The 27,030-nt window shown below is 50.9% G+C and overlaps 3 protein-coding genes and 2 long non-coding RNA genes across 6 annotated transcripts in view; 2 read left to right on the top strand and 3 right to left on the bottom strand.

Moving 5' to 3' along the window:
- Window positions 1-3,596: 3,596 nt before the first annotated feature.
- On the bottom strand, window positions 3,597-4,956 carry HOXB1 (homeobox B1). Its single transcript, XM_027519744.1, has 2 exons — window positions 4,377-4,956; window positions 3,597-3,925 (listed from the first exon to the last, which is right to left on the bottom strand). Exons 1-2 carry the CDS (start codon window positions 4,954-4,956, stop codon window positions 3,597-3,599), a joined length of 909 nt encoding a protein of 302 aa, XP_027375545.1.
- Window positions 4,957-14,191: 9,235 nt separating this feature from the next.
- On the bottom strand, window positions 14,192-16,600 carry HOXB2 (homeobox B2). The gene is made up of 2 exons (XM_027517079.1): window positions 16,073-16,600; window positions 14,192-15,304 (listed from the first exon to the last, which is right to left on the bottom strand). Exons 1-2 carry the CDS (start codon window positions 16,452-16,454, stop codon window positions 14,622-14,624), a joined length of 1,065 nt encoding a protein of 354 aa, XP_027372880.1. The 5' UTR covers window positions 16,455-16,600; the 3' UTR covers window positions 14,192-14,621.
- Window positions 16,601-17,483: 883 nt separating this feature from the next.
- Window positions 17,484-22,794, top strand: LOC113877198. Of its 2 annotated transcripts, XR_003506711.1 has the most exons (5): window positions 17,484-18,222; window positions 19,916-19,987; window positions 21,432-21,484; window positions 21,894-21,944; window positions 22,483-22,794. It is a non-coding gene; the product is annotated as an uncharacterized LOC113877198 (long non-coding RNA). The 2 variants fall into 2 exon arrangements; XR_003506710.1 differs by having other exon boundaries at window positions 21,894-22,794.
- HOXB3 (homeobox B3) overlaps window positions 20,396-27,030 on the bottom strand; it is a 26,491-nt gene continuing 19,856 nt past the window's right edge. Inside the window, exons 4-5 of the mRNA XM_027517078.1 lie at window positions 23,569-24,165; window positions 20,396-22,720 (exon numbers count right to left, since the gene is read on the bottom strand). Coding sequence (XP_027372879.1) covers window positions 21,888-22,720; window positions 23,569-24,016 — 1,281 coding nt within the window. The 5' untranslated portion in view covers window positions 24,017-24,165 and the 3' untranslated portion in view covers window positions 20,396-21,887. The remainder of the gene's footprint in view (window positions 22,721-23,568; window positions 24,166-27,030) is intronic.
- On the top strand, window positions 23,804-25,320 carry LOC113877199. Its single transcript, XR_003506712.1, has 2 exons — window positions 23,804-23,890; window positions 24,616-25,320. It is a non-coding gene; the product is annotated as an uncharacterized LOC113877199 (long non-coding RNA).

The following is a 27,030-nucleotide window of genomic DNA, read 5'->3' as shown; positions in this document are numbered from 1 at the left end:
TATCATCAGGAGATGCCCCTAGCCTCCCTACCTCCTCCACGCCCCATCCCACCAACTCCCCTCCAGCAGCCCAGTGGTATTGGTGCAAGGAATATTCATAACAAAGACATCCACGTTAAAAGTAAGGGCTTTTAAAATCTCTTTTTCTTGTCTCTCTCATCCAGATCAAAGGGCCTCACATTGGAAGAACAAACGCTGAAGAAAAAAAGCAAATGAAAGAGGAAAAGTTCACACTTAGGGCTGAGAAACAGATGGTGCAGAGGGTTGGGTGGAGTGGAGGCTACGTGGTGGGGGAGGGGCCGGGAGCTACTCCTCAGAAACCTTGACAAACTTTCAACCTGAGAAGAACTTTCCCCACCATGAAGAATCAAGGGGGGGAGGGTGTATCTTTATTTCAAGAGTTTTCTTTTCAAAACAGGAGACTTTTTAGAGATCTGGTAAATGGAGATGTTGGAATAGAGGCCTTTAAATTTTGCAGAAAATGTGTTTTCAGATTTCCTGGTAAATAGAATTCCCTTTGTCCCCTCAATGGCTGTGAAAAAACCACCTATCTGAAAGGCATGGTGGAGACTATGAAGGAAGCAGCGTGTCATCTATTCTGGAAAGTTTAACAATGTGTTTTTGCTTGTTTGATTGTTTGTTTGTACCGACCACTCCTTTGTCATTTTAGATAGGAAAATATAGTGACCTTTTGTTTCTGCAATAAATAACTTCCGTGTAGACCAGTCTGAGGCCTCAGATAAGTAGGATTTGGGGAGAGTACAAAGCAGGAAAGGAGTTAGGATCAAAGAGGATGGGGGGCGCTCGGATGTATTGTGGATTCTTTTGAGCAAGCCTGTTAACAGAGAATTTTGCCCCTCAACCCTCCATGGGGTGGGGGGATCAAATGGTTCCTTCTGCTGGCCAAAAACCCAATAGATCAACCTCCCCTAGGCCCTGTGAGCCCCAGTCTGAGGTCCAGGGTCATCATCCTTTGGGTCCTGCTCTAACAAAAGGTCCTTCCTCCTCCTTGATTTTCTGCCCAGTGGCCCAAAGTTTACAGGATCCAGAAATACCCCAATCAGAAGGCTCTATCAGCTGACATCAAATGGCTGCAAGCAAAGGGAGTTTTGTTTCCATAGACACTGCTCTGTGCCCTCTGTCAAGGTGACCCCTTTGGGGAAACCGACCTTGGTGGCAATTTCAATTACATGCAGAAAAGCAAATAGATTTTTTTTTTTTTTTTTAACACAGAGGGCAAAGCATCAGCTTCTGGGAAATCTGAGCTTCCTCTTCCAAACCACTTGTCTTCTTCTCCAGCTGGACTGCGCAATTATTGATAACTTGGCCTCTCCTATAACAGCACCAATTTCATTAGGAAGCAAATGCTCGGCGTTTCTTGCGCACACTGCTAGTCTTTTTCGCTCCTTGTCTTCCTTCGAAAGGTCGAGAAATCACTAGATAGAGTGGATAAAACGCCCCCTTGGTCCTGCTGCTCGCTCCCAGCTGTCCTGGTCCAAGGCACTGGGGCTCCCGGGATCCCCGGAATCAATAAACCGGGCGGGAAGCCGCAGACCCGCGTTCTCCGGACTGCACTTCAGGGCGGGAAAGCTGCCGGTTTGCTACCGTCTCGGCGCTGCCCGACCCTGGCCCCCTTCCTTGCCCCCGTCTCCGCCGACCAAAGGGGACCTGTGGTCAGTGGGACCCGCCGGGAGACAATTGCTACCCGCGTGGGCGCGGGGTCGGCTTGTTTGGAAAGCCTGGGGGCGCTTCGAGGTAAAAAGGTCATCGCGGGACTGGGGTTTACCTCCTCCGCCCACCCCAGGCCCTCGAGGCTCCAACCTGCCGCTGTCTCCCCCGCACCGCACCGACCCCTCGGCCCTTTCTCCGCGCCTCCCGCGCCGTCCAGCGCTGGAGACCCGGGCGGTCTCTGTGAGCCGGATGGACCGCACTTCGGAGGCAGCGGGTACGGCCGGAGTCTCCCAGCCGCGCCGGCTCCCGGGCGCCGATGTCCCGGTTGGGTGGAAAGGCGCCGGCCTGGGGGCGGGAGTGGAGGGGTTAACCTGTGTGCCAGTCTGAAGTTTGTCGGGCGACGCACCCTCTGACTTTCTCTAAGCAAGAATCGGCGGGAACGGGACAGTACACAGTCTTCCCAGCAAATATTTACTGAGGCCCACTTTATGCCAAGCTTCGCTCTGGATATAGGGGAGGGAAGAGGGGTAAGGGGTAGAGGGGCCCTTCCCTTCGCCTTTCCCCAACTTCCTCCTCTTTTCACACCCTTTTCTGTTCTCTCCAAACAGATCCACTATTCTTTCCTGCCTTTCTCCTCCCTGCAAGGTCTCCAAACTGTTTCCTCCCCACCGCCTTTCCCCTCCAGGTCTTCCCACGTTCCTCCAATGACCGGAGGGCTGACGGCTGTCAGATTAGGAAACCTGGGACCCGGTTCTGCTTAGGCCCCACCCAGTAAGTCCTTCTTTTTACCCAACTGAGATCATAAAGCTCAGATGCTTCCAACTCAGCCAACTTGCATCTACTCTTTCCTCATCTCTCCACCCCAGCGCTCTTGGAGAGAGCCTCCTTTACCCCTAGACAGAGGAGCAGAAGAGGCGGGAGGAGGGGGAAACAGAATTTATTGAAATGAGGTAGCTGGAGGTACAGAGAGAACCCGGTTGCTTGGGGCTCAGGTTTCCAGAAAGAGTGGTGTCTCCACTGTCCCAAGGTTCAGAGAAATGCTTGATGCTGGTCGGAGCTCTCCCTGCACCTGGGCTTCCCTGGGCTGCACCAGGGGTGGGGGTGGAGATGAGGAAGAAGGTCCTGGCTTTTCCAGGAGGCAATAAATAGGGGAGGAACTAGTTGGGGCGAGCCTGCGCCTTCCTGGTAGAGGCTTGCTGGGGTCCAGCCTCAAACAACATTCCAGAAGTCTCTGAAGTACCAAGTTCCAAAACATTTTGGTAGCTTCGAGATGAAGTCGCGGGTGGGGGGTGGGGGTGGGGGACAGGTCTCAGAAAACAACCTCTGGAGGCCGCTAGTGCAATACAAATGTGCCAGGAGGGGGTTAATAGGGTTCGATGGGGGTGGTGGGGGGAGCTTTTTGGTCTGTCACAAGGCAGCTGGTGCTACTGTAAGGTCTGTGGCAACTAGAGAGATTAAGCGTTGGTTATACGCCAGCACCCAAATACCTCCCACACAGGAAACCTTCTCTCTGTCCCGGGCCTAGAAGGGGGAGTTAGGATAAGAGTGCAGGAGAGGAGAGTCCTCGAAGCTCAAAGGCACTGGACTGAACAAATGGAAGTTGGAAGGGAAAAGAGAACCCGGGAGGTTGGGACTTGCTCCCACCCTACCCGAGGGCTGATACCCAGATTAGAGGCAGAGGGAAGCCCTTCCCTCGCATTAGACAGGTTGGGTCTCCCGTGCCTCTGGTCCGGTAAGGTCCCCAGCCATCAGCACCCTGCCCAGACTGGAGGAAAGCAGTCCCCCATTCCTCCCAAAGGCAGCTCTGAACTGGCGCCCCAGGCTAAATAGTTGAGCTGAGGCTGAGATTAGGGAGAACAGAGGAGAGGGCTGGACAGGACTCCTTGGTGCTCTGGTGCCGAGGAGTCCCGGGTGGGAGGTTTAGTTCAGGAGGTGACAGAGCTGGGCGAAGCTTCCGGGGAGGTGCACGTGGACTGGTCGGAGGTGTCTCCAGTCGCCTCCTTGGGACAGCCTGGAGGGGCTGGGGGCACCCGGCCTCCCTCCCGCTCCCGCTTCTTCTGCTTCATGCGCCGGTTCTGGAACCATATCTTGACCTGCGTCTCATTGAGCTCCAGGGTGGCAGCGATCTCCACCCTCCGGGCCCGGCTCAGGTACTTGTTGAAATGAAACTCCTTCTCCAGTTCGGTCAGCTGCCGAGTGGTGAAGTTGGTGCGGAGGCCACCTGGCGCGCCCAGGCCCAGCTCGGACACCTTCGCTAGGGGCGGGGCAAGAGAAGGGCCACGTCAGTTCTCTCCTCTTTCTCCTTCCCCTCCCCACCGCCCCCCTGCCCCGCCAGCTCTGCACCCCCAGTCACCATTCTATCCAGCTTCAGCTCTCAAAGTTTCCATGGATCACCAGGCACCCCTCCAGGCAACCTGGAGCAGGCCCCACACTTCCACCCCCCAGCTCCCCCTCCTCGGAACACCAGGTCCTAGGCCTGCGCTGAGCACACAGATCGAAGTAGGGGTGTGTCTGGAGACTTACTCTTAAGGATAACTGGGCACTCACTGGGTGGGGAGACCCCACCTGACCTGAGACTGAGCACAGTGCTCTTACCTGCCTCTACCCAGTGGTGCAGACAGGAACCCAGCCCAGGACACCTCAGTGCAAAAGCAGCAGAGCCGCTCTGAGCCCCTAGAGAGGGGGTGGCCACATCTGAGCCCTACCTGTCTTGGGTGGGTTCCTCTTAACCTTCATCCAGTCGAAGGTCTGGGCTGTAGGGGTGCTCGTTTCCGACGTGCAGGCCGATTCCTTGTCCTCGGAGAGGAGATCAGCACAGGCCGGTGCAAAGCTCCCTGTCTGCTCGTTCCCATAATGGGGCTGTGGTGGAGGGTAGGGCCCTGGGCCCACTCCAGCGGTTCCATAGCCATCGGAGGACAAGGCCCCTAGCTGGGCCCCGTAACTTGAAGGATGAAAATAGCCTCCATCTCCTTCCAGCTGGCCCAGAGGGTAGTACTGAGAAGACCCGTAGCTGGCACTGCAGGCAGCCGGGGAGTACCCCGAGGTCGCAGAGCTGGGGAAGGGCACCCCTAATGCCGAGGGTGGCTGTTGGGCCAGATAGCCTGAGTTCTGCTGCAGTGCAGAGCTGGGCAGCCCCCCACCATAGCGGGTCTCGCCTGCATAGCTGTCAACAGCAGAAGCCGAGCTCGAGGGGAAGGAGGTAGGGGCGCTGTGGGCGCTGTAGGCGCTGGGTCCCCGGTTACAGAGTGGGTACTCTAAGAAGGAGTTCATCCTATTATAGTCCATGCGTGGAGGCCGCAGGAGGGTCGGCCCGTTTGGGGGAGACACCCTCTTGCCCTACAACCTTTCGGCAGTATGTCACAGCGCCGAAGCTTGCATCCATGGCCTAACCCAGCTCGCCTGGGCCAGCGCTCCCCCAGGAAGGGGGTAGGGAGTGGGGGTGGAAGGGTGCATGTGATCTCTCCCAGGCCAATGGGCGCAGCGGGCCACAGTTTGGCAGCCCCAGCGCCCATCCATCACCCCCCAAGCATTAGCATGACAAAGACACTTCAATCACCCGCAGCCCATCCATCTGAGGGCGACATGGAAGCGTCAAAAACATCTTTCTTCAAAGACTTTTGGAAAGAAGGGACCAGAGGGAGAGGGGGCAAAAGTTAGAGGAATATTCAAGACTTTCCTCCCCTCTCAGTCCCCAAGGCCTTCAATAGGCTCCTAGGTTATTAGATTTGGACAAATTCAACCCAGCTGCCCTTCATTCTTCCCACCACCGCCCCCCTCACCTCACAAAGGAGCAACCCCCTCCCCAAGTCTGTAGACCAGGAGATGGGGAATCCAGCCTCCTTTGCCCAGAACTCCCACTCTGAGTTTCTTTCTCCTAATTTGGGGTGATGGGCTAGAACAGCCAAGTGAGGTATGTTGTCTTGGGCCAAATGGATGACTGTGAAGGAAGAGGGTGCAAAAACACCTAAGGGTGTGAGGCAGGGCCTAGAATCTAGAGAAAGAATTCATTAAGTGAGGGGTGGAAAACTGGCATTTCAAGGAGCAAGACAAGATGACAGAACTGCGGAGAAGAGGATGAGAAATGCCCCATTCCCCTCTCCACCTCTCTACATAACCACTCTCTCCTCATTCACACATCCATTTCTCTCCCTCAGCTTCTTTTTATATTCTCTCTGTCTCAATCCATCTCTCTGTTCCTCCATCTCTCTCCATATTTATATTCCTTCCCTACCTATCCATCAACTCATCTCTCCGGATGTATTTATCCTCTCTCTAGCCATCCATAGCTGTAGTTGGCTCACTCACTCAGACTCAAATAACTCCCTGTGTCTCTCCAGAGAGCCACAATGAGCACAGAGCTAGGTGATGTTTACTTACAGGTGAAGACGAGGGAATTTTTATTCTTTTCCTGAAATGCTTTAAACTAGTGTAGTGCATTCTTCTGGTTCCTTCCTGCCCCACACCCCTCTCCCCCAAAATCCCAAGCCTCAAATCCGTAAATTCAATAGCAGTTATATCTTAAAGATTACTCAAGTTTCCAAGGAATTTTGTAGAATAGATCAAAGGACTTTGCTTAGAGAATGGGAGCTTCTGAGTGGCGAGTGGCGGGTCTTGAGGCTCAGGAGGGGAGTCTCACCCCTTTCTGCTGGGTGTGTCTGTTGGGTTATGGTTGGGGGAGGGGAGGGGAACAGGAAGTGCCTCCTTCAGTCCGTTCAGACTGAGATGGAACTAGAGGGAAGCTCTTAGGTAGAGCCCATTGATTCCCCTCCTCCAGACTCTGGGGACAAGAGCTTGGCGCAATCTAACACCCACGCTCATTTGTAATCTGTCAGGGTGTCTGCCTGGCTGAGCCCTGGGGCCGGGGCTAGGGCAAGTCCAGGAGGGCAAGAGTTCAGAGGAGGATCTCTGTAAACAACTGAGCTAAGGGGAGGAAGGGAAAGCAGGTGGGACAGGCCCAGAGAGGACCCTCAAAACTTCTCAGGTTTCCCCACCCCAGAAAGGGCAGGGCGAGTCCTCATCTCTCTGCAGGAGGCCCAAAGTTGTCTCTCTCAGTCTCTGTGTCACTGCTCCCTCTTTCTGTTTCCCAGTTCCCTTGCTTTGCCTGCTCTCTTCTACTTTCCGTCTCTATCACCAGACTTGCACTGCCTTTCTCTTTTCTTAATAACTGTGAGCCTTACTTAGCCCCCAATTATGAAAAAGCTTAAAGCATTTCACAGGACCCCTGCTTCCCTCCCTCTGCTTCAGAGGAGCAGGACAAGTTGTGGGGAGGGACCAGCTGGCAACTCTTTTAAGAGAGATGCAGTGGGGGAGGGTGAGAGACTGTTCAGTGCCAAGGGATGAGGATGGACAAAGGAAAGGAGGGTTGAGGTGGGAGGTGGAAGTTGGAGGGGGCAGGCAGTGGCTGCAGAAGGATTGACGAGAAAAGGAGTATTGAGGTGAGAGCAAGCATATTTCTGTTGCCCTTTTTGGATTGGTAGATGCTCCCAACTGTTTCCTCTCACTTTAAGATGTCCTCCACAGAGGCCTTTGGAAAAGAGGGAAGAAGGGAACCAGGGTTTCCCTTCAAACCTCACATCTGAGCTAGGCCTTTATCTGACCTGGCTGCCCTTCTTCTGGGAGACTTGAGACTCCACTTTCTACATTTCCCTCCCAGGGAGAACCTCCTCACCTCATCCCTTGCTCTTCTAATCAAGGAAACAATTTGAGGTCTAAAAGAGGAAGTAAATTCCAAATCAGATTGATAAAAGAGTAGAAATCATTCTGGGAGTTGGGGAAATGCAGTCTCCCTAGTTAATAGCTGAAGTCACCAATAGTCAATTATAAATACAGAAGGAAAGGGATGGAGCAAAAGTGCCTCAAATTGTACTATCAAGTGCAGTAATTGTTTAGGCCTCAGCGTCCCAATTCATCCCTGAACCTTGCTACCTTCTCCTATGTAGCAGAAAGATGAAAACTTTCCAGATTTCCTGCTGGCTTCCCTGGTGGCTCAGCGGTATAGAATCCTCTTGCAGTGCAGAAGACATGGGTTCAATCCCTGAGTCTGGAAGATCCCGTGGAGGAGGAAATGGCAGCATTCTTGTCTGGGAAATCCTATGGACTGAGGCTGGTGGGCTACAATCTATGGGGCTGCAAAGTCAGACATGACTGAGCAACTAAATAACTCCCAACCCCAGCAGAAAGGACTGAGAGAAAAGGCAACGTGGGTTCTTAGGTTCCCAGTCTCTTCCTCCTTAAAAGAAACCTCACTGGCCTCTGGCTTGAGGAGAAAATCTATGGAGCCTGGATTCCTTGTTAAACCCACAGCTGAGGGCAACCAAAACAAAGTAATCCCCATCTGAAGTAGCCTGTGGCCTATAGGAGTATCTGGTTGGCCAGATTAAATTCACCAGGGATGGTCTGTGTAGACTCAACACCAAAGTTAAAAATGGTTGATTTCCTCTTTTTATAACCTATTTAGACATATAGGTGAGCAAGGAGAACACAGGAATATTTAGAACTGATACGATCTTTGAGAGATGCTGGTCCCTATACCACAAAGACAAGACCATTCAAATCAGAATAGGGATGTGTTAGTAGTTTATACCTGATTCTGGACCTTTCAATGGAGGAAGCTGCTTTAGGTGAAGGTTGGCAGAAGCAATCGGAACAGATCTTTCGTTAAGTCCTTAAGTGCCTCTCCGCCTGCTCTCCCAGCCCAGATCTTAAAGGCCAAAGCCCAAGATCAAAGATTGGAACTTAAGAATTAAAAGGATATTTGGGGTTATAATTTTTTTCTCTATAAGAAATGATTTCTTGTTGCTGTTTTTGGGGAGGATGCAATCTGAATTTAGGGGTGTGTTTTATTGCAAGCTCATTAAAATGTCACATGTCTGGTTGAGAACCATAGACTGTGGATGGTGCATATTGTAATGGGAAAACTATTAGTTTTGGGCCTAGAAAACTTGGGTTCAAATCCTTGCTTAACCATTTCTTAGCATTATAATCCTGGACAAGTTCCCTGGTTTCTCTGAATCTCAGCCTCAGAGAAGAAGCATGGGTTTAATACTACTTACCTCCCTACATTGTTAGTAGGATTAAAGCAAACAAGAAAACATAAACCGTAGAGAACTCTGTAAGTGTATGATATTAACATATACATGCACATTCTGAAATACTATGAGCAGTCTTCTGTTTTTAATATAACTGACATATTAAAATATGGAAATATGTGATGGGAAAATAGCAGATGTGCTATATTTTTATATACCATATCACATATATTATGTAATATGTACTTTATCATATGCACATTTCATTGAAAATTCAGAAGGCTGCCTCTGTTTAGGCAAAGAAGTTTCTTCTAAACTGAAGAGGTGGTTTTTTTTAAGTAAAGCCTAGTATTATATAATCTATAACAAACCCTAACCTCACCTAATATAACTCTAATATTATATAATATATTAAAACTGCAGCAGAAAGATTTGAGATTGGGCATTAACAAGAACTCCCTGACTTTCCCAATTTGGGAGAAAACTGTCCTTGTCAGGGTTGAGGGTTGAACCTGACTTCTGTGATGTCAGAACAGGATGAAAACCTCTATCTGGATGGAAAAGTAAGTCAGAGAGTTGGGATCTTGCTAAAAGGAAAGATTAGAGTGACATGAAGAGTTGTACTTATTATTAACTTATTATTAAGTTGCTACTTAATTGGGCTTATCCAGGTATAGTGGTTGTGGCCAAAATATCCACATTGGAAACTTTATTGAACACTAACTGAGCTGAATTTGTATCCAAATGACTGTCCAGACTGTGATTTTTCTGTGGTGGTTGGGAATTAGAGACGGTTTTGTGTGTTAGCCACACAGTCATGTCCAGCTCTTTGTAACCCCATGGACTGCAGCCCACTCGGCTCCTCTGTTCATGGGATTTCCCAGGCAAGAATACTGGAGTGGGTTGCCATTTCCTTCTCCAGGGGATCTTCCCAAACCAGTAATCAAACCCAGGTCTCCTGCATCGTAGGTGGATTCTTTACCATCTGAGCCACCAGGGAAGTCCAGAGAAGGTTTTAGGAAGGCACTTTTACTGCTAACTCTCTCCTCAGAGGAGGAAGCAGTTTGTTATATCTCCTTCAGGCACCAAATATCTGCTTCTGAGTAGGAAGAAGGATGGGGGTGGGGAGCAGGAGGGCAGAGCTGGGCTGGAAAGGTCAGTGGAGGATTTGGGCCACATTAGCTGCAACAGGTGGAGAGACTGATGTAGGGCCTAAGAGTCTACTTTCTGCAAACTGAGGACATGTATTCAATAGAGCATATTTCAGAAGGATGTACAGTGGGACCATTGAGTGTTTGTCAGAGACTTGAAGGAAAGGTGGAGAGAAGGTTCAGCAGAGCTATTTAGGGAGACCCATAACTTGTACCTATGTTCTAATGCCCTAGCAACCAGATAAACACTGACCAAAGGGGATTTTTAAAGTCTAGTACACTGGGAACTCCTGGCAGCCCAGTGGTTAGGACTCAGTGCTTCTACTGCAGGGGCCACAGGTTCCATCCCTGGTCCAGGAACTAAGATCCCACATGCTCAGTGTGACCAAAATGTATGTGTGCCCAGTCATAGCCAACTCTCTGCGACCCCATGGACTGTAGCCTGCCAGGCTACTCTGTCCGTGAAATTTTCCAGGCAAGAATACTGGAGTGGGTTGCCATTTCCTACTCCAGGGGATCTTCCCGACCCAGGGATTGAATCCGTGTCTTCTGCGTCTCCTGCACTGGCAGGCAGATTCTTTACCACTGCACCACCTAGGAAGCCCTTAAATAAATAAATAAACATTAAAAAAAAATGAAGTCTAGTACATCATGGCAAAGAAGTTTGGTGCCTCTTTTTTTATAAAATGTCCCACTTCTTAATACTCATATTCGTTGAATACCTGGCGCCTGGCACACAGCACTACAGCTAATTACATTCTTGTTGAAAAGGTTTCTCTCCCTGCTCACTTAAATAATGCTTGGGGCATGATTGTTGGTGTAAATAGGCAAATTAAAATTCATTAAAATGGCTCTACCAGATACTTGGGAAGTGGGTTATCATCAGACATCAAAAGTCACCACCTCCATTTAAAAGCACCTGACACCAGGTGCTATAATAAATATTTGATACGTTGTTTGTGAAGACTAATGAATATACTTTTGGCATATACTGATGCAGAGAACATTAGAGTCATTTAGTTCTTCCATTTATTTTACAGTTGGAGAAACTGAGGTCCAGAAAGGGGAAGAGACTTACCCAGGCATAAGTTTTTTAAAAGTGTAATGACTCAGGATTAGAGTGATTGCAAATAATTTCTCAATCTAATGGTCTTTTGCTTTCACCATAATATTAATGGGCCATTCTTCTTAAAAAATGACTCACCAAGAGTAGGACGGACTGACCAGCAGCTTTCAGGACAGCACTGAAGCCTTCCCACTCCAACCACAGCCAGTTTATAACCAGTCTGTCCTACAGACCACTTAAGAGGAGCCATACCACATCAGGATGGGATAACTGAGTGCAGCCACCTGGCACTGCCCTCTAACCTGCCATTGACGGGGGGCAGTCTGCTGCCCTGTCTAAGAACTCCCTTCTCTTTGCCTTCCTTCTCCATAGCCAGCCTGGAAGACTCAGGTTAAAAAGGATGACCCTAGAGATGAAACAAACAGAAGGAGCTAACTTAGAAAACAACTTAGGCACCCTGAGTCCAGTTCCTTACGAATTCTAAATTGCCATGCATTCCTTTGAATTTGAAGTCAGATGGAACAGAAAAGAGAAGTCATTTCTTTTTAGAAATGCCTTGCCTCTTTGTTCTTCTCTGGTGGCATCAAAGATGGTGAGTTTCATGAACAGGAGACAGGAGAAAGAAACAGAGGCTGTGTGTTGCCTGTAAAAACAGCTCTAACTCCTCTCTAATAAGCAAGGGAAATACTGGACCTTCTGATTTCCTGGATTGGTTGTTTCTCACCCCCAGGATGCAAAAAGTACCTAGATCTAAGCAGGTAGATTGAGCCTTTGGTTGGGCCCTCCCAACTCCCACTCTGTTGGGCAGGGAAGATTCAGGAATTCAGGGAAGACTCAGGCAGAAGCTAAAATTCAGGGCCCTTTGGGCCTCTGGTTTGGGTTGGGGAGGATTGGAAGGAGGTGACCAGATAAAGTGGGTGAAAAATTGTTAAACATGGAGGAAGGCAGGAAGCAAGGTGGCACTGTGATCCAGCAGTACTTCTCAGACTTTAGTTTGCCTGTAAGTTACTTGGGGATCTGCTAAATTGAGATTTTGATTCAGTAGATTTGGAGTGGGGCCTAAGAGTCTGCATTTCTAACTAGCCCACAGGTAGTGCTGATGCTGCTGGTCCATGGAGCAGCAAGTCTCTTAGAAAACTGGAGTCTCAGAGGCCCCTGAGTATTACAAACCAAGCCATGATTCCAGGAGGTGAATTCTCTCCAACGGAGCAGAGCCTGTATTTTTGGCATTGATGAAGTGTGCTCTCCTTTTGACCAAAGAAAGCTGAAAGGTGGGCAATTAGCAAGATCCTTCTGGTATTCTCCATCTTTGTAAACAATCTGCTATAGCTGAAAGAGCATTTTTAATTAGATCAAATTATCTAGTTTGGCTGTCCATAGAAATCAAAACCCCAGCTGAAATGTCTGTTTTATTTTGTTGGTGTAGAGATGGTTATGTGCTGTGATTTTAAAGAGGTTAAACACTGCCTATAGGCATATTTTATGGAGAAATAAACACACAGCCCAATGAGATGTATAGTGTGGTTTTACTATATTATATATTCACTTATTTATGGGGAAAATAAACACATAAGCCAACAAGCTGTATTATTACTTTAATATATTGAAATTATTTCATATGTATATATTTTATGAGGGAAAATAAACTAATAAGATACATGGTATTATTATAATAACACATCTAATTGTTCTATATTAATTTATTTATGAAAGAAATAAGTGCAATTTAACATGGCATACGATTATTTAATGCAGGAGATGAATTCTATATTAAGACAGTTTAAGGGATTAAATTCCAGCTGAATAAGATGTGTGTACTGCCCACACTGAAAGACCAGATTTAAAAAAAAATATGCAGGGGTCTGTTTAGTCCTGTATGTCACGACCTATGTTCGCTCCTGGCTTTTCCTGACAGTTGTTGCCTTTGAGTGCCTGGTACTCCAAGTCCCCATCCTGCTGGTTCAGGGGAAAGTCTGGGAGGTCCGGGAATAAACTGCTTTTCAAGAACAGCAGCATCTGCTGGGGAGGTAGCCCTGCGGTGTCTGTTTCTGAGCCCGAGAAATATTAAATAAACCTAAGGAGGATGGATGGCTTTCCAGGGCCCTTTAAATCTCCACGTTCCCCGGAACAAACCAGGAGGCAGGTGGAAAGATCGATCCTTGCCTCCCGCTTACTGGGTTTGCAAGAAACCTGCTAAGGTGAGGTGAGGGATAGGAAATAGTGCTGAGACGGCAAATGAAGTTGTTGGCAAAGACAGGTAGGTCTGCATTTGGAGAACGCTCTGGCCGGGCATCAAATCCGAGAGCGAAGGATCAAAAGTCAGATTTGGCGAGGCAGACCCAGCCAGAAAGATCCGCCATTCACCCTCTCCCATTCCCACCCCCTCGCGGACTATCTGTCCGGCTCGCATCCTCAGCATCCGTTGGGCTGATTTTTCAAACAATACAATACAAAAACAAAAAAGGAACCCGTGAGACAGGGCTCCCTGTCTTCACAGGCATCGGGATGGTCCAAAAAGGTGAAGGTGGGTGCGGGGACGGTCCCGGGGCTGGCCGCGCGCATCCTGAGGCGGCTGTCATGGCGGCCACAGTCTCTTCCCTCCCCTCCCTGCCTCCCGACCCCAGCGCCATTTTGAGCATCTTCCTGGCTTCCCTGTCTCTCTCCCGCTCTTCTCGCTCCTCCTTCGCTTTATACAAGCCAAGCGCCTCCCAACGCTGCCCGGGCCTCCCGGAGCTTGTCGCCCCGCAGCTCCTCGGACGCTCCTCCCAACCCCAGGAGCCTTAGGGTGACCGAGGGACCCGAAGAGCATTAGTGCCCGCTCCCGCTACATTTTCCACACGGCCTCCTTTCTTGTCCACTTGGGAGGCCAGTGACCATCCCTGGGTACGGGACCCTGCTTCTCAAGAAAACTCCCGACCCTACTCCACTCCTTGGCCCTGCGCATGACCCCAGACCTCGAGTTCCCCAGGCGTCCTGCGTCCTGGAAAAAACCCCTCCATTCCACTTGGGGCACTGAGGCGAGAAGCCTAGGAAGCCCTAGGGACCCTCCCAATCTAGCTGAACCTCTACGCCTCCCATCACAACTCTGAAGCCGGTGCCTGAGATCTCTTTTTGCTCTCACTTCAGTTGGCAGCACACCCTCTTCCTCCAAGGGGCCTCTTTTGTACCACCCGGACTTACCCGGCCCAGGGCAGACCCAGAGAGAGAGAGAGGGCGGCCTGGCCTAGTGGGTGCGGGGAGGAAAGGGACTGGGTCCCAACACAAACATTATCTCGTTTCCGTATTATAAAGACATTTATTTAATCTATGAAAATAATGTACAATAAATACTTTCCCCTTTTCCTATTAGTAAAGAATTTTAATAAATAATCTACGGCCTAAAACTTAAAAAAAAAAAAAGAGACAGAGAGGAAAATAGGTTCCTCTAGTTCTTAAGAAAGCACACCCCCGCTCCCCAGAGTTTAATTATTCCTGAGATTTCGTTGGAAGGACTCTACCAAACGGATTTTTTTATGTGTAATTTGTAAAAGACGCCCGTGTGTCCAATATTTTAGAGAAGAAAGGAGGTGGATTAAACGCTAATTCAATAATACCTGAATTTTAGCAAAACACATAAAGAAGTCCATACAACTTGGGGAGGGGGGTCCTTGGGTTTCCCCGCAGGCTGCTGAGGGGGGCCGGGGGTCGAGAGAAGGAAGCGGGTTATTAAGGGAACTGCAGGTCGATGGCACACAGCGTGCTGGTGAAGAAGTCCAGCTCTTCCTCGGAAAAGGGAACCGGGCTGTCCAGAGAGCCCTGGAGACTAGGGGAGAGGCCTCCGGACAGCTGGAGACAGGAATCGGCCGCGAAGAAGCTGAGGTCCGGCAAGAAAGGAGAATCCTGCCGCTCTGAGAAGGCGTCTTCTGGCAACGGCTCCGGCTCCCGTCCGCCGGCCCCGCGCAGCGCGCCGCCCGGGCTCCGCGCGTCTGCGCCCTCCACGCGAGCGGCCAAAGCCCGGGGGCCCGAGACGCCCGGAGGCCCTTGCGCGACCTCGGGCGTGAGACAACAGGCTGCTCGCGAGGCCTGCAATACGGAGGGGCGACCCGGGCTAGCCACAGGCTCTTCGGCTGGCTCGCCGGTGTTCCGCAGCGCGCCCGGGCAGGCTGGCTCCCCGTCGGGCGGCTCTCGGTGCTGCGTCTGCCGCTTGTGCTTCATGCGCCGGTTCTGGAACCACACTTTAACCTGCCTCTCGGTGAGGTCCAACAAGGCCGCGATCTCCACGCGGCGCGGCCGGCACAGGTACTTGTTAAAGTGGAATTCCTTCTCCAGCTCCAGCAGCTGCGTATTGGTGTAAGCGGTGCGCAGCCTGCGCGCCCCGCCGCCGGCGGCCTCCGGCAGTCCCGGCCCATCTGCGGGGAAAGCGGGCTGGGCGTCAACGCGGGCCGTGTCCTCAGCCCAACCTCAACTCGGCTGAAATAAAAGACTATCCCATCCTCCCAAAACAATGTCAGCGGCACCCCCAACCTGCCCGCCTACCAAAGCGGCTCGCTCCCACGGCTCTTGCCTTCTTTCTCGTCCCTCTCTCTCTCCGCCAGACCCGGCCAGAGTCAGCGCGCAGCATTCAGAGAGCCGCCCACGGACCATGCAGGGGTTACGGAGCGGCTCCCCTTCGCCCCCAGAACCTCAGAGCCCCTCCCAGGTCCTCCGAGTGGATCCCTCATTTCAGCACTTTCCAACTCAGCCTGGGGAGAGGATTCATAAAGAAAGATTGTTCCTCACCTCTTCTCCTCCCTAGCCCCCAGCTCTCAAATTCCCCCTGTTCTCCTAGAGCTAGATTAGATGGGATAGAATCTTTTCCTGCCTCCAGATTCGACCCCATCCAACAATACTCCTCCACACAGCTAAATGTGAAACCTCAATCGAATCCTTTTCTCCTAGCAGAAAAAGATGCTCTTCCCCAATCGGCTTCCAAAATCTGCTGTAGGGAAAGGGAAAAAACCAAAATGCTGGCAGCGGCCAGGCCTGAACCAAAACGATCTTTTCTGCTTTCTCGTCCCTGGAATCGACGGGGGCAAGAAACCCCAACAGGCTCGACACCTTTTTCTACCTCCCCCATCGCTCTTTCTCCCCCTTTTTTTCTAGCTGCCCCTCACCCAACCCCTATCACGCTTACCGACCTGCCGGCGATCCGACCCCGGAGGCCAGGACGGAGGAGGCGGCCGGGGGAGACGCGGCGGATTGGCTGGGTTTCTTGGCGGATTTCTTCTCTTTCATCCAGGGGAACTCGGGGGCCAGGGGGGCGGCGGGGAGCGGCGGCAGCGGCGGCAGAGCGGGCCCATCTTCGGCTAGCTTTTGGCTCCCGGGTCTCTGAAGGGTGGAGGCGCCGGGCTGGAGGCTGGGGAAGGTTTGCTCGAAAGGAGGAGGAGGAGGAATTAATGTCGACTCCTTGATTGATGAAGTTTGAAATGTCTCCAAGACAGCGGGGAAGGAAGTCAGACACTCGGCGAGCGATGGCTGGCTGTTTATAAACCCAATCTCCCTCTCAAATTCAAAATTCATGGCTTTCAATGGTGGGGGAGGGGGCCTGCTGGGGGGGCGTCAGGAGGGAGGATCGGAAGGGACCCCCCCTCCTGCCCCCCCCAGGTTTGTGTGATGCAGCGATTTTGGGAGGGGAAGATTTTGTTCTCTCTCTCTTTTTTGTTTTTTTAAATTTTGGGCCTTTATAATTGTATATTGCTGATAAATACAAGCGTATGGGGACTCCCTCTATTAAACCCAGGACTCCGGCGAAATTGCAGGGAATTCATGGTCACGGGACCCGCCTTGGCCAATCACTCGTCTGGGCCTGGTAGAAAACAGAGCATTATTTGCTTTAATTGATTCAAAAACTCTAGAGGACCATGACCTGGACACCATGAGCCCCCCAGTCCTACATACCTGCTCCCCATGCCCCGCTTTCTCCAGAAAAGCTAAAGGAACCTTGTCTTCATCCCCTTCAGAGGAGGGGAGGTTCTGGAACCCAGGAAACAAGAGAACCTGAGGGAGAAGTCTTTCTCTTTTTCAAATATTTTTAATACAGTAAAGCTTTCTTTACAAGGCCAGCAGCATTCCCTGCCCCCACCCCGGAAAAAAAAGAAAGCTGAGCGAGGATCTCAATATGGGAGGAAGAGGTAGTAGAAAGAAGTTTTCCCCTTTGGGAAAGGCCTGTGTTACAGTGCAATAAGGAAGAGAAGAGATTTACAATCATCAGCATCACTATCCCCAACCCACCCCCTAAAAGCAACAGATAAATCTTAGAAAATCGACAAGCACTCCTAGGCTGACACAGAGGAGTGAGATAGACAGTGAGGAGCCCTTTTGGGCCTCTGGCCTGTGGAGCTGTGAAGTCTTCTCTGCCCAGCATTTGCAGCACTGCCCCTGCCCCTATGTCTACCTGCCTCCTCACCTGGAGGCATCTGCTCCTCAATGACACCCCAGCAGACAGGGTCTAAGATGCACATGCACCCTCTCAAGCCTCAAGCCTGTATCTGCATCTATATCCAGGAACAGGACCAAGGTAGCCCCCAGTTTGACTTAAAGAACTCTCAAACCTCAGGTCAATGTATTGGAAGGGGGTACTCCCCCCCACAGGAATGCCCTTGCCATTTTCGTCATTGTATGTATGTATAAATATCCCCAACAAGATAGAATTCTCTGAACATGGAGGGGGTGCAAAAATAATGATCAGAGATGATATCTCATTTCTAGCCCCTGGGGAAATTGTTGTTTTTATTTCTTTTCAGAAGTTCAAGATAGTATGAACTTTAGGGAGTGCTGTAATTTACTGGAGGGACTGACTGGGTACAAGACTCAGGGCCCCAAGCAATCGTTGGAAAACTAGATCTCAAAGCAGAAAATGAAAAGTCGATCTGGGGTAAGATTTTTAAATAAGTGGGTCAGAGGGACCGAGAGGAGATGAGGCGATCAATCTTAGCCCCCTGACAGCTCCCTCCGATGGCATCAAAGAATTTGTTTCTTTGGGAAAGCAGAGGGAACAGCCGAAATTCCCCATCTCTTTAAAAGGCCTGGAGGTAGGGGGTGTTAGCGAAAGAGAAAGGTGATTCTGGGAGAGCAGGGAAACAGATGGGAAATGGGGACAGAGGAAAGGCGCCGGGTTGGGTGGAAAGTTTTTCTGGAGAACTCCCACGGCTCCGGCCTCCCCTCCCCCTCCTCGCTCGCTGCCGCGGAGCAAGGAGGAGAAGGCTGGTTAGCAGAGAAATGGCAACTACTCGGCCGGGAGCTGGAACTAGAAACTTTCTGTCAGTGTCTAACAGCCGCGTGGGTGGTGGTAAGTATTCATCCGTGTGGGGGGGGGGGGAGGGTGAGTGTTTAAAAAGGACAGAGAAATCTGAGGAGAAGGGTGGGGGTGGAGGAGAGCCAGGAGGAAAAAGGGGGAGCTGGACGTGGGGGCTGCAGGGACAAGGGGCGGCAGGCTCTGGAGGGCTCAGATCCAAGGGAGCTGCTCTGAAAAACGGGGCAAACTAGCCAGAGACGGTTGTGTCCAGCTCGGCTCCAAAGAAAGTAATTTTTGCCACTTGGAGGTGAGGACGGGGGTGGAAGTGGGGGAAGAGGCACAGAAGAGTAGTCGTCTGCAGGTTGAGCAGGGAGGCCTAAGAGGGGTCTCCCTCCGGCCACCCCCTTAAGAAGCCCTGGAAGTTTTTTCACAGCCTCTCCAGCTGGCTGCAGGGTTGAGCGATTCTCTCCGCAACAACTCCGGCTGTCCCTGCAGGAAATACGGCTCTCTCTAACCCTGCTGACAGATTTTACGGCCAGATTAGAGAACAGCAGAAAACTTGGGTGTTAAAAGGGGCCAAGAGAACCTTCCTTCCCAGAGTCGCCGCTTCCCCGCCCCCTTGTTGTGCTGTGAATCCTACTGTACAGATATTTTCCCCTCGACTTTGGCTGCTTAGCTAGGGGCTGAAATCTCTAAGAGAGAAGGGAGGGGGACACCAAGCCAAGGTGGCCCTGATTTTTCTTGTTTGCAATTCCAGTTTCAATCCAAAGCTCTGTTTTTCAAACTCAAGTTAAACTTTCTGACTTGGCCTGCCTCTCTCCTGCTAGATAAATAATCAGTCCACTCTACATCTAGAGCCAAACATGGCGCTTCATCTAGTTACATCATTCAGAAAATGTTATTCAGGGAAGAGGAAGAGAGAAAGAAAGAAAGAAAAACCCTTGAGCGTTATTTGATCCCAATCAAACTTTGCACGCTCTTATGCCTTTAAATTATAGCCTGACCCAATGCTAAATTGCTTGCTGCTTGGATGAGCCTAGTCCAGTTAAAATCCTACTTGGTGGTGGTGTGGGGGGTGGGGTGAAGAATTCAGGTTGCTTTTTTATTGTTATTTATTGTTGCATAAAGACTATAATTACTAACCTTGGACTGCCAGGATACAACATAAAAATGAAAATCAGCCCTGGCTTTAAGGCTGAGGGCCTGGAATGATTCTCACCGACACGCCCCCCACCCCCCCACCATCTCTACCTCCAAATATATGCTCCTAATTAAGCAATGCGAGAGCATCGCTTACAATTAGAATTATGCAACTCTTCAGCAAGCAGCCATCGCTTCTCTTTCAACGAATTAGCTCCATATTTCAGCTTCCCTGTCTCCTAGCTCTTATCGGCTTCAGCGACGCGGTGGTGACATTTCATCTTTGACAGACCCTCTCTATCCTCGCTCCAATGTGATAAAACTTTTATGGAACCACGACTAAGAAATGAAGTTTTCCCAAGGATCGTGGAAACAGAGCGGCACATTAGCCTGGGGACCGTTTTATGTATGCTTGGATCCATAGCTTCTCCCACCCTCCTCCTCTCCCCTTACCCTGGCAGGGGAAATCAAACAGGCCTCCTCTCCCTCTGCCCTGAGTTTTATTTAGTGATTTAATTTCCCTTTAGTTTTAAGGTTTGACCTGAGAAGTCTAGGCCTCAGAATTTTTTTTTTTAAGATTAATCATTTTCCTTTGTTTTCATTTTAGACCCAATGGTGGTTGGGCTTCGGGTCACGTGACGACTTCTTTGTAGCTCCGGAAGAGAACTGTGAAGTTTAGGTTGGAGAAGCAGTAATGGGCCAGATTTCTGTTGTTGTTGATGGGTTGGGGGGGGGGGAGGGGGGGCGGGGCAGCGAGGAGGCTGTGGCCAAAGAAGCAAAAAGACAAAAGGTCAGTCAATGAGGAAAAACTGAGAGGGGAAAAAGACAAACAGAAAAGACCTAGACAGAGTCCCCTAGTCTCCCTTTGCCCCAAACTTGTTACTTAAATCTTAAGAAGTTGGCAGAATGTTCCAAGCTTGTGTGAGAAAAACCAAATAAACCTGAGACACAGATGGGGGAGGTAGGGCCCTGAGCAGGGGAGCATAAAAAGGCCAGGATAGGGTCTTCACCATTCTTCTTCCCTTGGGGAAATCTGGCAGTCAGCAGCCTGCTGCTCTGCTATCTAAATTGGACCACCAAGACAAGATAAAATTGATAACAGAAAGTTTATTCAAGAATTATATGACAGACAACCCTTTTAAGTAAGGAAAAAAAGTAACTACAGAAGAACAAAGAAAGTTCCAAGAGGGAATTAACTCTAATTCTACAAATTCAGGACTATACAGTGACAATTAGGAGCTGAGTTCATGCCTTTTAGAACTAATTACAATTGTTCATAAGTACAAGTTTAACATAAATCTATAGCTTTTTTCTAGAGTACAATAACTAAAATAGCTGGTTTTACATGACAGGGAACACAACGTCCTTTATAACAAGTAAATACTAAAAAAAAAGTACAATTTTTTCCTTTTTCCCTCATATAAATACATAAAGTAGGGGGATAAATAATACAAAAAAAAAAGAAAATATCTTAACAAGCTATAACCAATAAATATATATGAAAATGTTCACTAGAACACACGTTTTTTGAGCAATGCTGGACTCCTGCAGGCCCAGGCATCTCTCACAGTTGTTTTTATATCCATTAAAATGTAAACTCTAAGTGCAACAAAAGTGTCCTGTCCAGGGTTGAGCAAGGCACACAGGCCCAGCTGCAGCCCCCGCCTGGGACAGTTTGTCAAAATATACCCTGTTTTCACGTTAAGTCAAGAGAGCAACAGAAGAAAAGTGTAGAACCTCGCTGTCACCGACTGCTTTCTGTGAAGAGAGGGGGATGGACCTGGAGCTGAGATGGGAGACAGCGGAATGGGCAGACCTTTACTCCTGACAACTTGCCTGCCCTCACCTCCCAGCTTTGCCATAAAAGAAAATATATATATATATATTTATAATATAGACAGCTCTTTCAGGATCTCTCACCATCCCTGAGCCCTCTGAAGAGTGTAATTGATAGGGGTGGGGTATAGATATTAATGTCCTAGAGCAGAAAAATATGGGACTAGAAATGGAGTGCCCAATCAACCTTCTCCTATCATGGGAAGAAATCTGAGGATTCAGGAAAGTGGGAGGGGGACATGCTTTGTGCCCTTGGTTTTGAAATGTATTTGAATTTTTTTTTAAAGGAGAATTGCCAGGAAAGAAAAATCAAGATTTGGGGGAATTAACCACATGAAAGGTAAGTTGGTTGGTTGGCTGGTGATGGCCTAGCCATCTTGTCTGTTTTTTAAAATGTGCTTCTTTGCCTGTTTCCCTATCTCCTCTTCCTCTACCCGACTCCCTAAGGTGGAATTCCAACTGGATATTGCTGGAGGCCTAGGGTTGATGGGGTCATCTCCAATCTGCTGTAGATTCCTTTCCAATGGGTTGGCAGGCAGACTAAACAAGAGCTGCAGGACTTAAAAAGCAACCTCTCAGGCCAGGGGGAGGGGAAGGACCTCCAGGCCCTTTCTTCCCAGGAAGCCTGGCTGCCATCTCCCTGCCTCCTCTTTCAGACCTCCCGACTGCACCCAACTCCACAGCCCCCGTCCCTCCTGGGTCTTCTCCACCCCAAGACCTGCTCCTCAGCCCTCCCTCTCCCATCACAGGTGTGTTAACTTGGGCGCTTCTTGGATTCTACCCTGAGGAGGAGGCGCATGGTGAGAGGAGAGGTCTGTGTAGGTGGGGTGGGGGTCGCAGGGTCCGTGGTGCTGGCTGGGGGCCATAGGGGGCGCCCCGTTGTAGTCCAGGTTCCCCGAGGGGTGGTGGGAAAGGTGGTTGAGGCCGTAGAGGGAGGGGCCGGCAGGGGGCGGCAACGGATCCGCGTAGCCGCCCCCGCCCACGTACACGGGGCTGCCCTGCATGGTGGGCGTCCCGTAGGCGCCCCCGTTGGTTTGAAGGACGTGAGGCTCGTAATCGGGCGCCGGGGTCTGGGGATACTTCTGCGGGGCGCCGCAGCCTTTGAGGGGGGGCTGGTAGTTGGAGGGCAGCGCATAGGCATTCTGGTGGGCTTTGCCGAAGGCGGGCGGGGACGGGCTCTCATAGCTGGGGGTCATGGAATGCAAGGCGTTCATGAAGCCAGCCGTGGACTGCATGGGCTGCGAGGGGCTGCCGGCGGGAGAGGGGCCCCCCGAAGACGAGGCCAGGCCCTTGGCCTTCTGGTCCTTCTTGTATTTCATGCGCCGGTTCTGGAACCAGATCTTGATCTGCCGCTCGCTGAGGTTCAGCAGGTTGGCCATCTCCACGCGGCGCGGCCGGCATAGGTAGCGGTTGAAGTGGAACTCCTTCTCCAGCTCCACCAGCTGCGCGCTCGTGTACGCCGTCCGCGCCCGCTTGGAGGCCGCAGACCCCGGGGGGCTCTTGTCCCCTCCCCCGCCGCCGCCCCCACTGCTGCCACTGCCGCCGCCTCCTCCGCCGCCGCTGCCGCAGCCCTCCGCTGGACCCGAGGGGGAGGGGTGGGAAGGGGAGAAAATGAAATAAAAGATAATTACTGAACACGCCGAAATTGAATGCATCGTTTCTTAATAAATCCAGGCCTGGACTCGGAGGCCCCGCCGCCCTCCCCTTCGCGTCCCCGCCTCCTCCTCTCCACCGCCCCCCGCCCCCACCCGCCGCATTAGCGGACACTCTATAATAGTGGCATTTATTAAGAGACCTGTTCTCCTCTCACTGCCCCAGCTTATGAAAATTTGATCATGTCACGCAGACAGAGCCGCATGGCCATTTATTTAGGGCTGGATTTTCTCGCACACGCTTTCTCCCCCCTTTTATCCCTAGTTCCAGGTGTAGAAGACACTCCTCCGCCCTCCACTGCGCCCCGTCCTGTGGCCCAGACAGGTGCTTGAGGAGAGCTCCTGGGCGAGTCTGGACATTCTGGGCAGGGCACGGAAATGGGGGGGTGGGGGTGGCAAAGAGGTTGCCATGCCTGGAGGCCAAGACCGCGGGCCGCCCGAGCGATTGTGATTAATACCCACAGTAGTAATACTTAATAACAATCAATCGTTGACGACTCTGCGTCTACTGGCAGCGTCTCGTGACTCTGCGGCCTTGCAAAGGGCTGAGGCCGAGCACCTGGCCTTCTGGGCCTCTCAGAAGTTCAGGTGGAGGAGGGCAGGAGGGAGAGGGTGCTGGCGGGGTCAGGGGTCGCCAGGTGAGGGGGGAGGGTATGGGAAATGCGCCGTAGCTGCCGCCGCCGCCTGGGCGCCTAGGGGCTGGGTGCTAGAATAACAGTGACATTCCTGGCCGGGACAAAAGCTGACGACGACGAAGCCAGAGAGCCGGTACCTGTGCCAGGGGAGCTGTTTTTCAGCTTGGACGTTTGCCTCGACTCTTTCATCCAGGGGAATATCTGTTTGGTGAGGGTGGAGTTGGAGCCGGCACCGCACTTGGGGGGGCCGCTTTTGCTGGGACCGCCCCCGTTACTGCTGTTGCTAGTGGTACTGGTAGGTGCGGCGCTGGGCGGGGGCGAGCCGGGCGGGGCCGGCAGGGGCTCCGAGGCCAGGCCCGGCCTCATGCAGCTGCCGTTGAGTTCCTTGCCCTTGGCGTGTGGGGCGGCGTTGCCCAGGGACTGCAGCGAGCACGCTGAGCGCTGGTAGTCACTTTCCAGGTGCGTGGCGGCCTGGAAGGGGGGCTGAGGGGGACCGTCGTAGCCGAAGCCATTGCTGCCAGGGTATGAGGGGTAGCCTCCGAAGAGTGCTGCGGCGGTGTTGTCGTAGTAGGTGGCTTTCTGCATCGCTGGGTGAGGCCCTGGTGGTGGGTGGCAACTTGCAAGGGCCAGATACCCTCACGACCGGACATTGGCACCCCTTGGGGTCACGTGGCACGCCGGACCCCCCCCCCTTTCTGCCCCCCTCCTCCCGGGATCTGTTCGTAGCGGTTGACCTGCGGGGTGAGAGAAGAGACACGGGGAGAAGAGGACTGGGGCTCGAATCCATCTTAGGAACTGAAAAGGGAACTGACATCAATAGGGTTTTTCTTCTCCCCCACCCAACATCTTCACAGCAGATGCTGAGGCCACTTGTTTGGCCTGAAATGGATTTTTCTTATATCAGTGCTTTAATTTTAAAAGAAAAAGCCCACCAGTTTTCATCTTCACTTAAAAAAAATAAGGACTCCACTCCTTTGGGAACTCTCTGGATATAGAATCTTACTATGGCAAGGGCCATGGCTTCTCTCCTGCCTGCCTACTAGCCCCTGACCTTTCTTCTCTCTCCCTACACCCGTCCCCCAACTCTGGGATAGGGTGGCTCAAGGTGGGGGGGACTCCAAAATAAAAGCATCATCAACACCCTCCTCTGAGCTGAGAGACCTCCTGCTTTTGCCCCCATCTAGGTCCCTTTCATCCAAGCAGAGTCTAACCTGGAGAAAAAAACTGAGGCTGAGGATCGCTGGTAGAGGCAGCAGGAAGAAGCAAGTTGAGCAGGGAACCTTCTGGTGTGAGGGAGCCTCTCCTTACCCTCCCATCTCAAGAAGCAGCACCCTGACCCAAAACTTCCTGAAGATTTTTAACCTCCAGAGCCAGTGGAACTGAGCCGCCTCCATGGCCTTTGCTGCAGGTACCACCACCTCCAGTCTGAGTGTTTGCTAACCAAGTCTGGGATCCCACAGCCAGCGGCCCCCATGGGGCCCCCAAATGGAACAGGATTGTTTCTTTGGTGGGACTGGTTGGTGCTGTGACCATTTGGCTAGGTCTTCCCCCACTCTGTTTTTTTTCATCAGGCATAATTTTTTTTACCCACCCTTTCCTTGACAGTCTGCTTCCTTTGATTTTTCCAAAAGAAGAAAAGAAGAAAGAAACTGGGCAACTGCTGGAGTTTTCTACAAAGAGATGGGAAAGTCTTTCTAAAACAGAATTTTTTTCCCCTAAGAAAAAAGAAAGTAAGCAAAGCAATCTAAGCAATATTATCTGGGCTGGAAACTGGGTGCCCCTGTTTACTGAAGTTCTTTGAGGCAAAAAAAAAAAAAAAAAAAAAAAAAAACTTTAATGCAGGCTTTTAAAAGTGTGCTGGAAAAATAAAGGTTCAAGCTGTCACAGGATTTTGTGTATTTCTTCCGAAACTTCTGACTACATCCCCCCAAGCTCACCAAATCTGTCTTCTCAACTCCTCACCATCACTTTTCATAGAATCTTTAGATTGACCCTCTCTTCTGACATATGAGTTTGGACTAGTTAAATCTCATTCAGCCCAGCTAGTCAACTCCAAAGAAAACTAAAAATAGGAAAATAAAAAGGGAGTCCAGGTGAAGGAAATCCCTCCCACACATAAATCCCCTTCTTAATGGCACAGATTTATACTCAAAAGGGAGCTGGGTAACTCTGAGTTCCGATTGGTTTCTGGGAAGAATTTGTTTCTGGGAAACACACAGGGGTCTGCAAAGCAGGAGGTCCTTCCAGGGAGGAGAACTGGAGTTCAATTGACCAGGCTGACCCAATCCCTTTATTATTATTACCATTAGCCTCTGATGATTTAACCAAAATTAGCTTCGGAGCAGCCCTGGTTGAAGGGGGAATTAATTAACAGGCATCAGTTGAGTTTGTTATTAATAGATAAGAGAATGAAATAAAAATGTTGGAGGGGGTTGGCTGGCTGGGCCCTGGCTTTATTTAGTCTAAATGATTGTTACAGCAGTAATGATGATGATGATGATGATAGTTATAATAAAACAATAATTTGACTAGACGCCTGGGGCCGAAATTCCTGTCGCTCCCCCTGCAATGAACTCGCAAACCATTGCAGAAACGAGGCCAGGCGAGTGTGGGAAGCAAGAAGCTAGAGACGTGATAGGAAAGAATGGAGGCTCCACCGGCAGCCAGAAAGGGCCGGGAAGGTTTGTGGATGGAGTTAGTCCCTGGCTGCCGCTGTCGCCGCCGGGCTGTCTCGGCTGCTGCTGCCATGGTGCCTGGCGACAAGCTATGTTGGCCAAGGAGAAGAGAAGCGTTCAGGACGCAGAAACGATTTAGCAGCGGCAGGTTCCAAGCACACCCGGCCGAGGACCAGCCCTAGGGCGGCAGCAAGTTTGGGCGCTGAAGGTAACTAAATTAAAAGGCGCCTTAGTAACTCCACACCGGGACTTTGTCAGGCCCGGCCGGCCGGAGGGCGCACACAGAGGCCCGGCTGATGGGACAGTGAGAAGAAGGAGAGGTGCCGAGGGGATCCGAAACCTGGGGATCCAGGAAAAGGGGGGTGGGGTGCAGTTCTACCAAGCCAAACACATCTATTTCCCTTGCCTCCATGTTGAAAAAATCCAGGCTCCATCTGGCTCCTCGGGAGAGAGAGAGGGAGGGAAGGAGACGGTGGCTCCCGGCTTCCCCCCAGGGTCTCACTGGAGAGGGGCGGTGAGCCACCCCAAGAAACCCACTTTTCCAAGCAACCCCCGCCCCCAAAAGCTTGGGAGAGTAACAATAGCTGGGAAGACCAGGGAGAGGGGCTAGGCCACCTTCCAGGACTTAAAAAAAAAAAAAACACATAGAAAGAAGAGAAATAGAACAAAAAAGGAAGAGAGAAAAAAGGTTAGGCTCTTCTTAGCAGCCGGGCGAAAATTCAGTCCAGATCTGGCTGCTGAAAGAAAAGAGAAGAGAAAAGGAAAGAAGCAGGAAGAGAGAGGGAGAGGGAGAGAGGGAGGGAGGGAGAGAGAGAGAGAGGGAGAGAGAGAGAGAGTCGCTGCGTGGAAGGAAGCTTAAAGCTTGTGAACTCTTCTTGAACCGAGATTGGAGTCATATGGGCCATAAATCATTGAGACATACTC

This window comes from Bos indicus x Bos taurus, chromosome 19 (assembly GCF_003369695.1).
Source record: "Bos indicus x Bos taurus breed Angus x Brahman F1 hybrid chromosome 19, Bos_hybrid_MaternalHap_v2.0, whole genome shotgun sequence".
Taxonomy (NCBI): Eukaryota; Metazoa; Chordata; class Mammalia; order Artiodactyla; family Bovidae; genus Bos; species Bos indicus x Bos taurus.
This window is presented reverse-complemented; position numbering and strand designations above follow the sequence as displayed.

What these genes read in the sequence shown, in the direction of transcription:
- HOXB1 (XM_027519744.1), bottom strand. Translation starts at nt 4,956, where the DNA reads ATGGACTATAATAGGATGAACTCCTTCTTAGAGTACCCACTCTGTAAC. An exon ending in GAGGAACCCACCCAAGACAG is followed by an intron (nt 3,926 to 4,376) that starts GTAGGGCTCAGA and finishes CCCCGCCCCTAG; the next exon opens with CGAAGGTGTCCGAGCTGGGC.
- HOXB2 (XM_027517079.1), bottom strand. Translation starts at nt 16,454, where the DNA reads ATGAATTTTGAATTTGAGAGGGAGATTGGGTTTATAAACAGCCAGCCA. An exon ending in CGGGGTCGGATCGCCGGCAG is followed by an intron (nt 15,305 to 16,072) that starts GTCGGTAAGCGT and finishes CTTTCCCCGCAG; the next exon opens with ATGGGCCGGGACTGCCGGAG.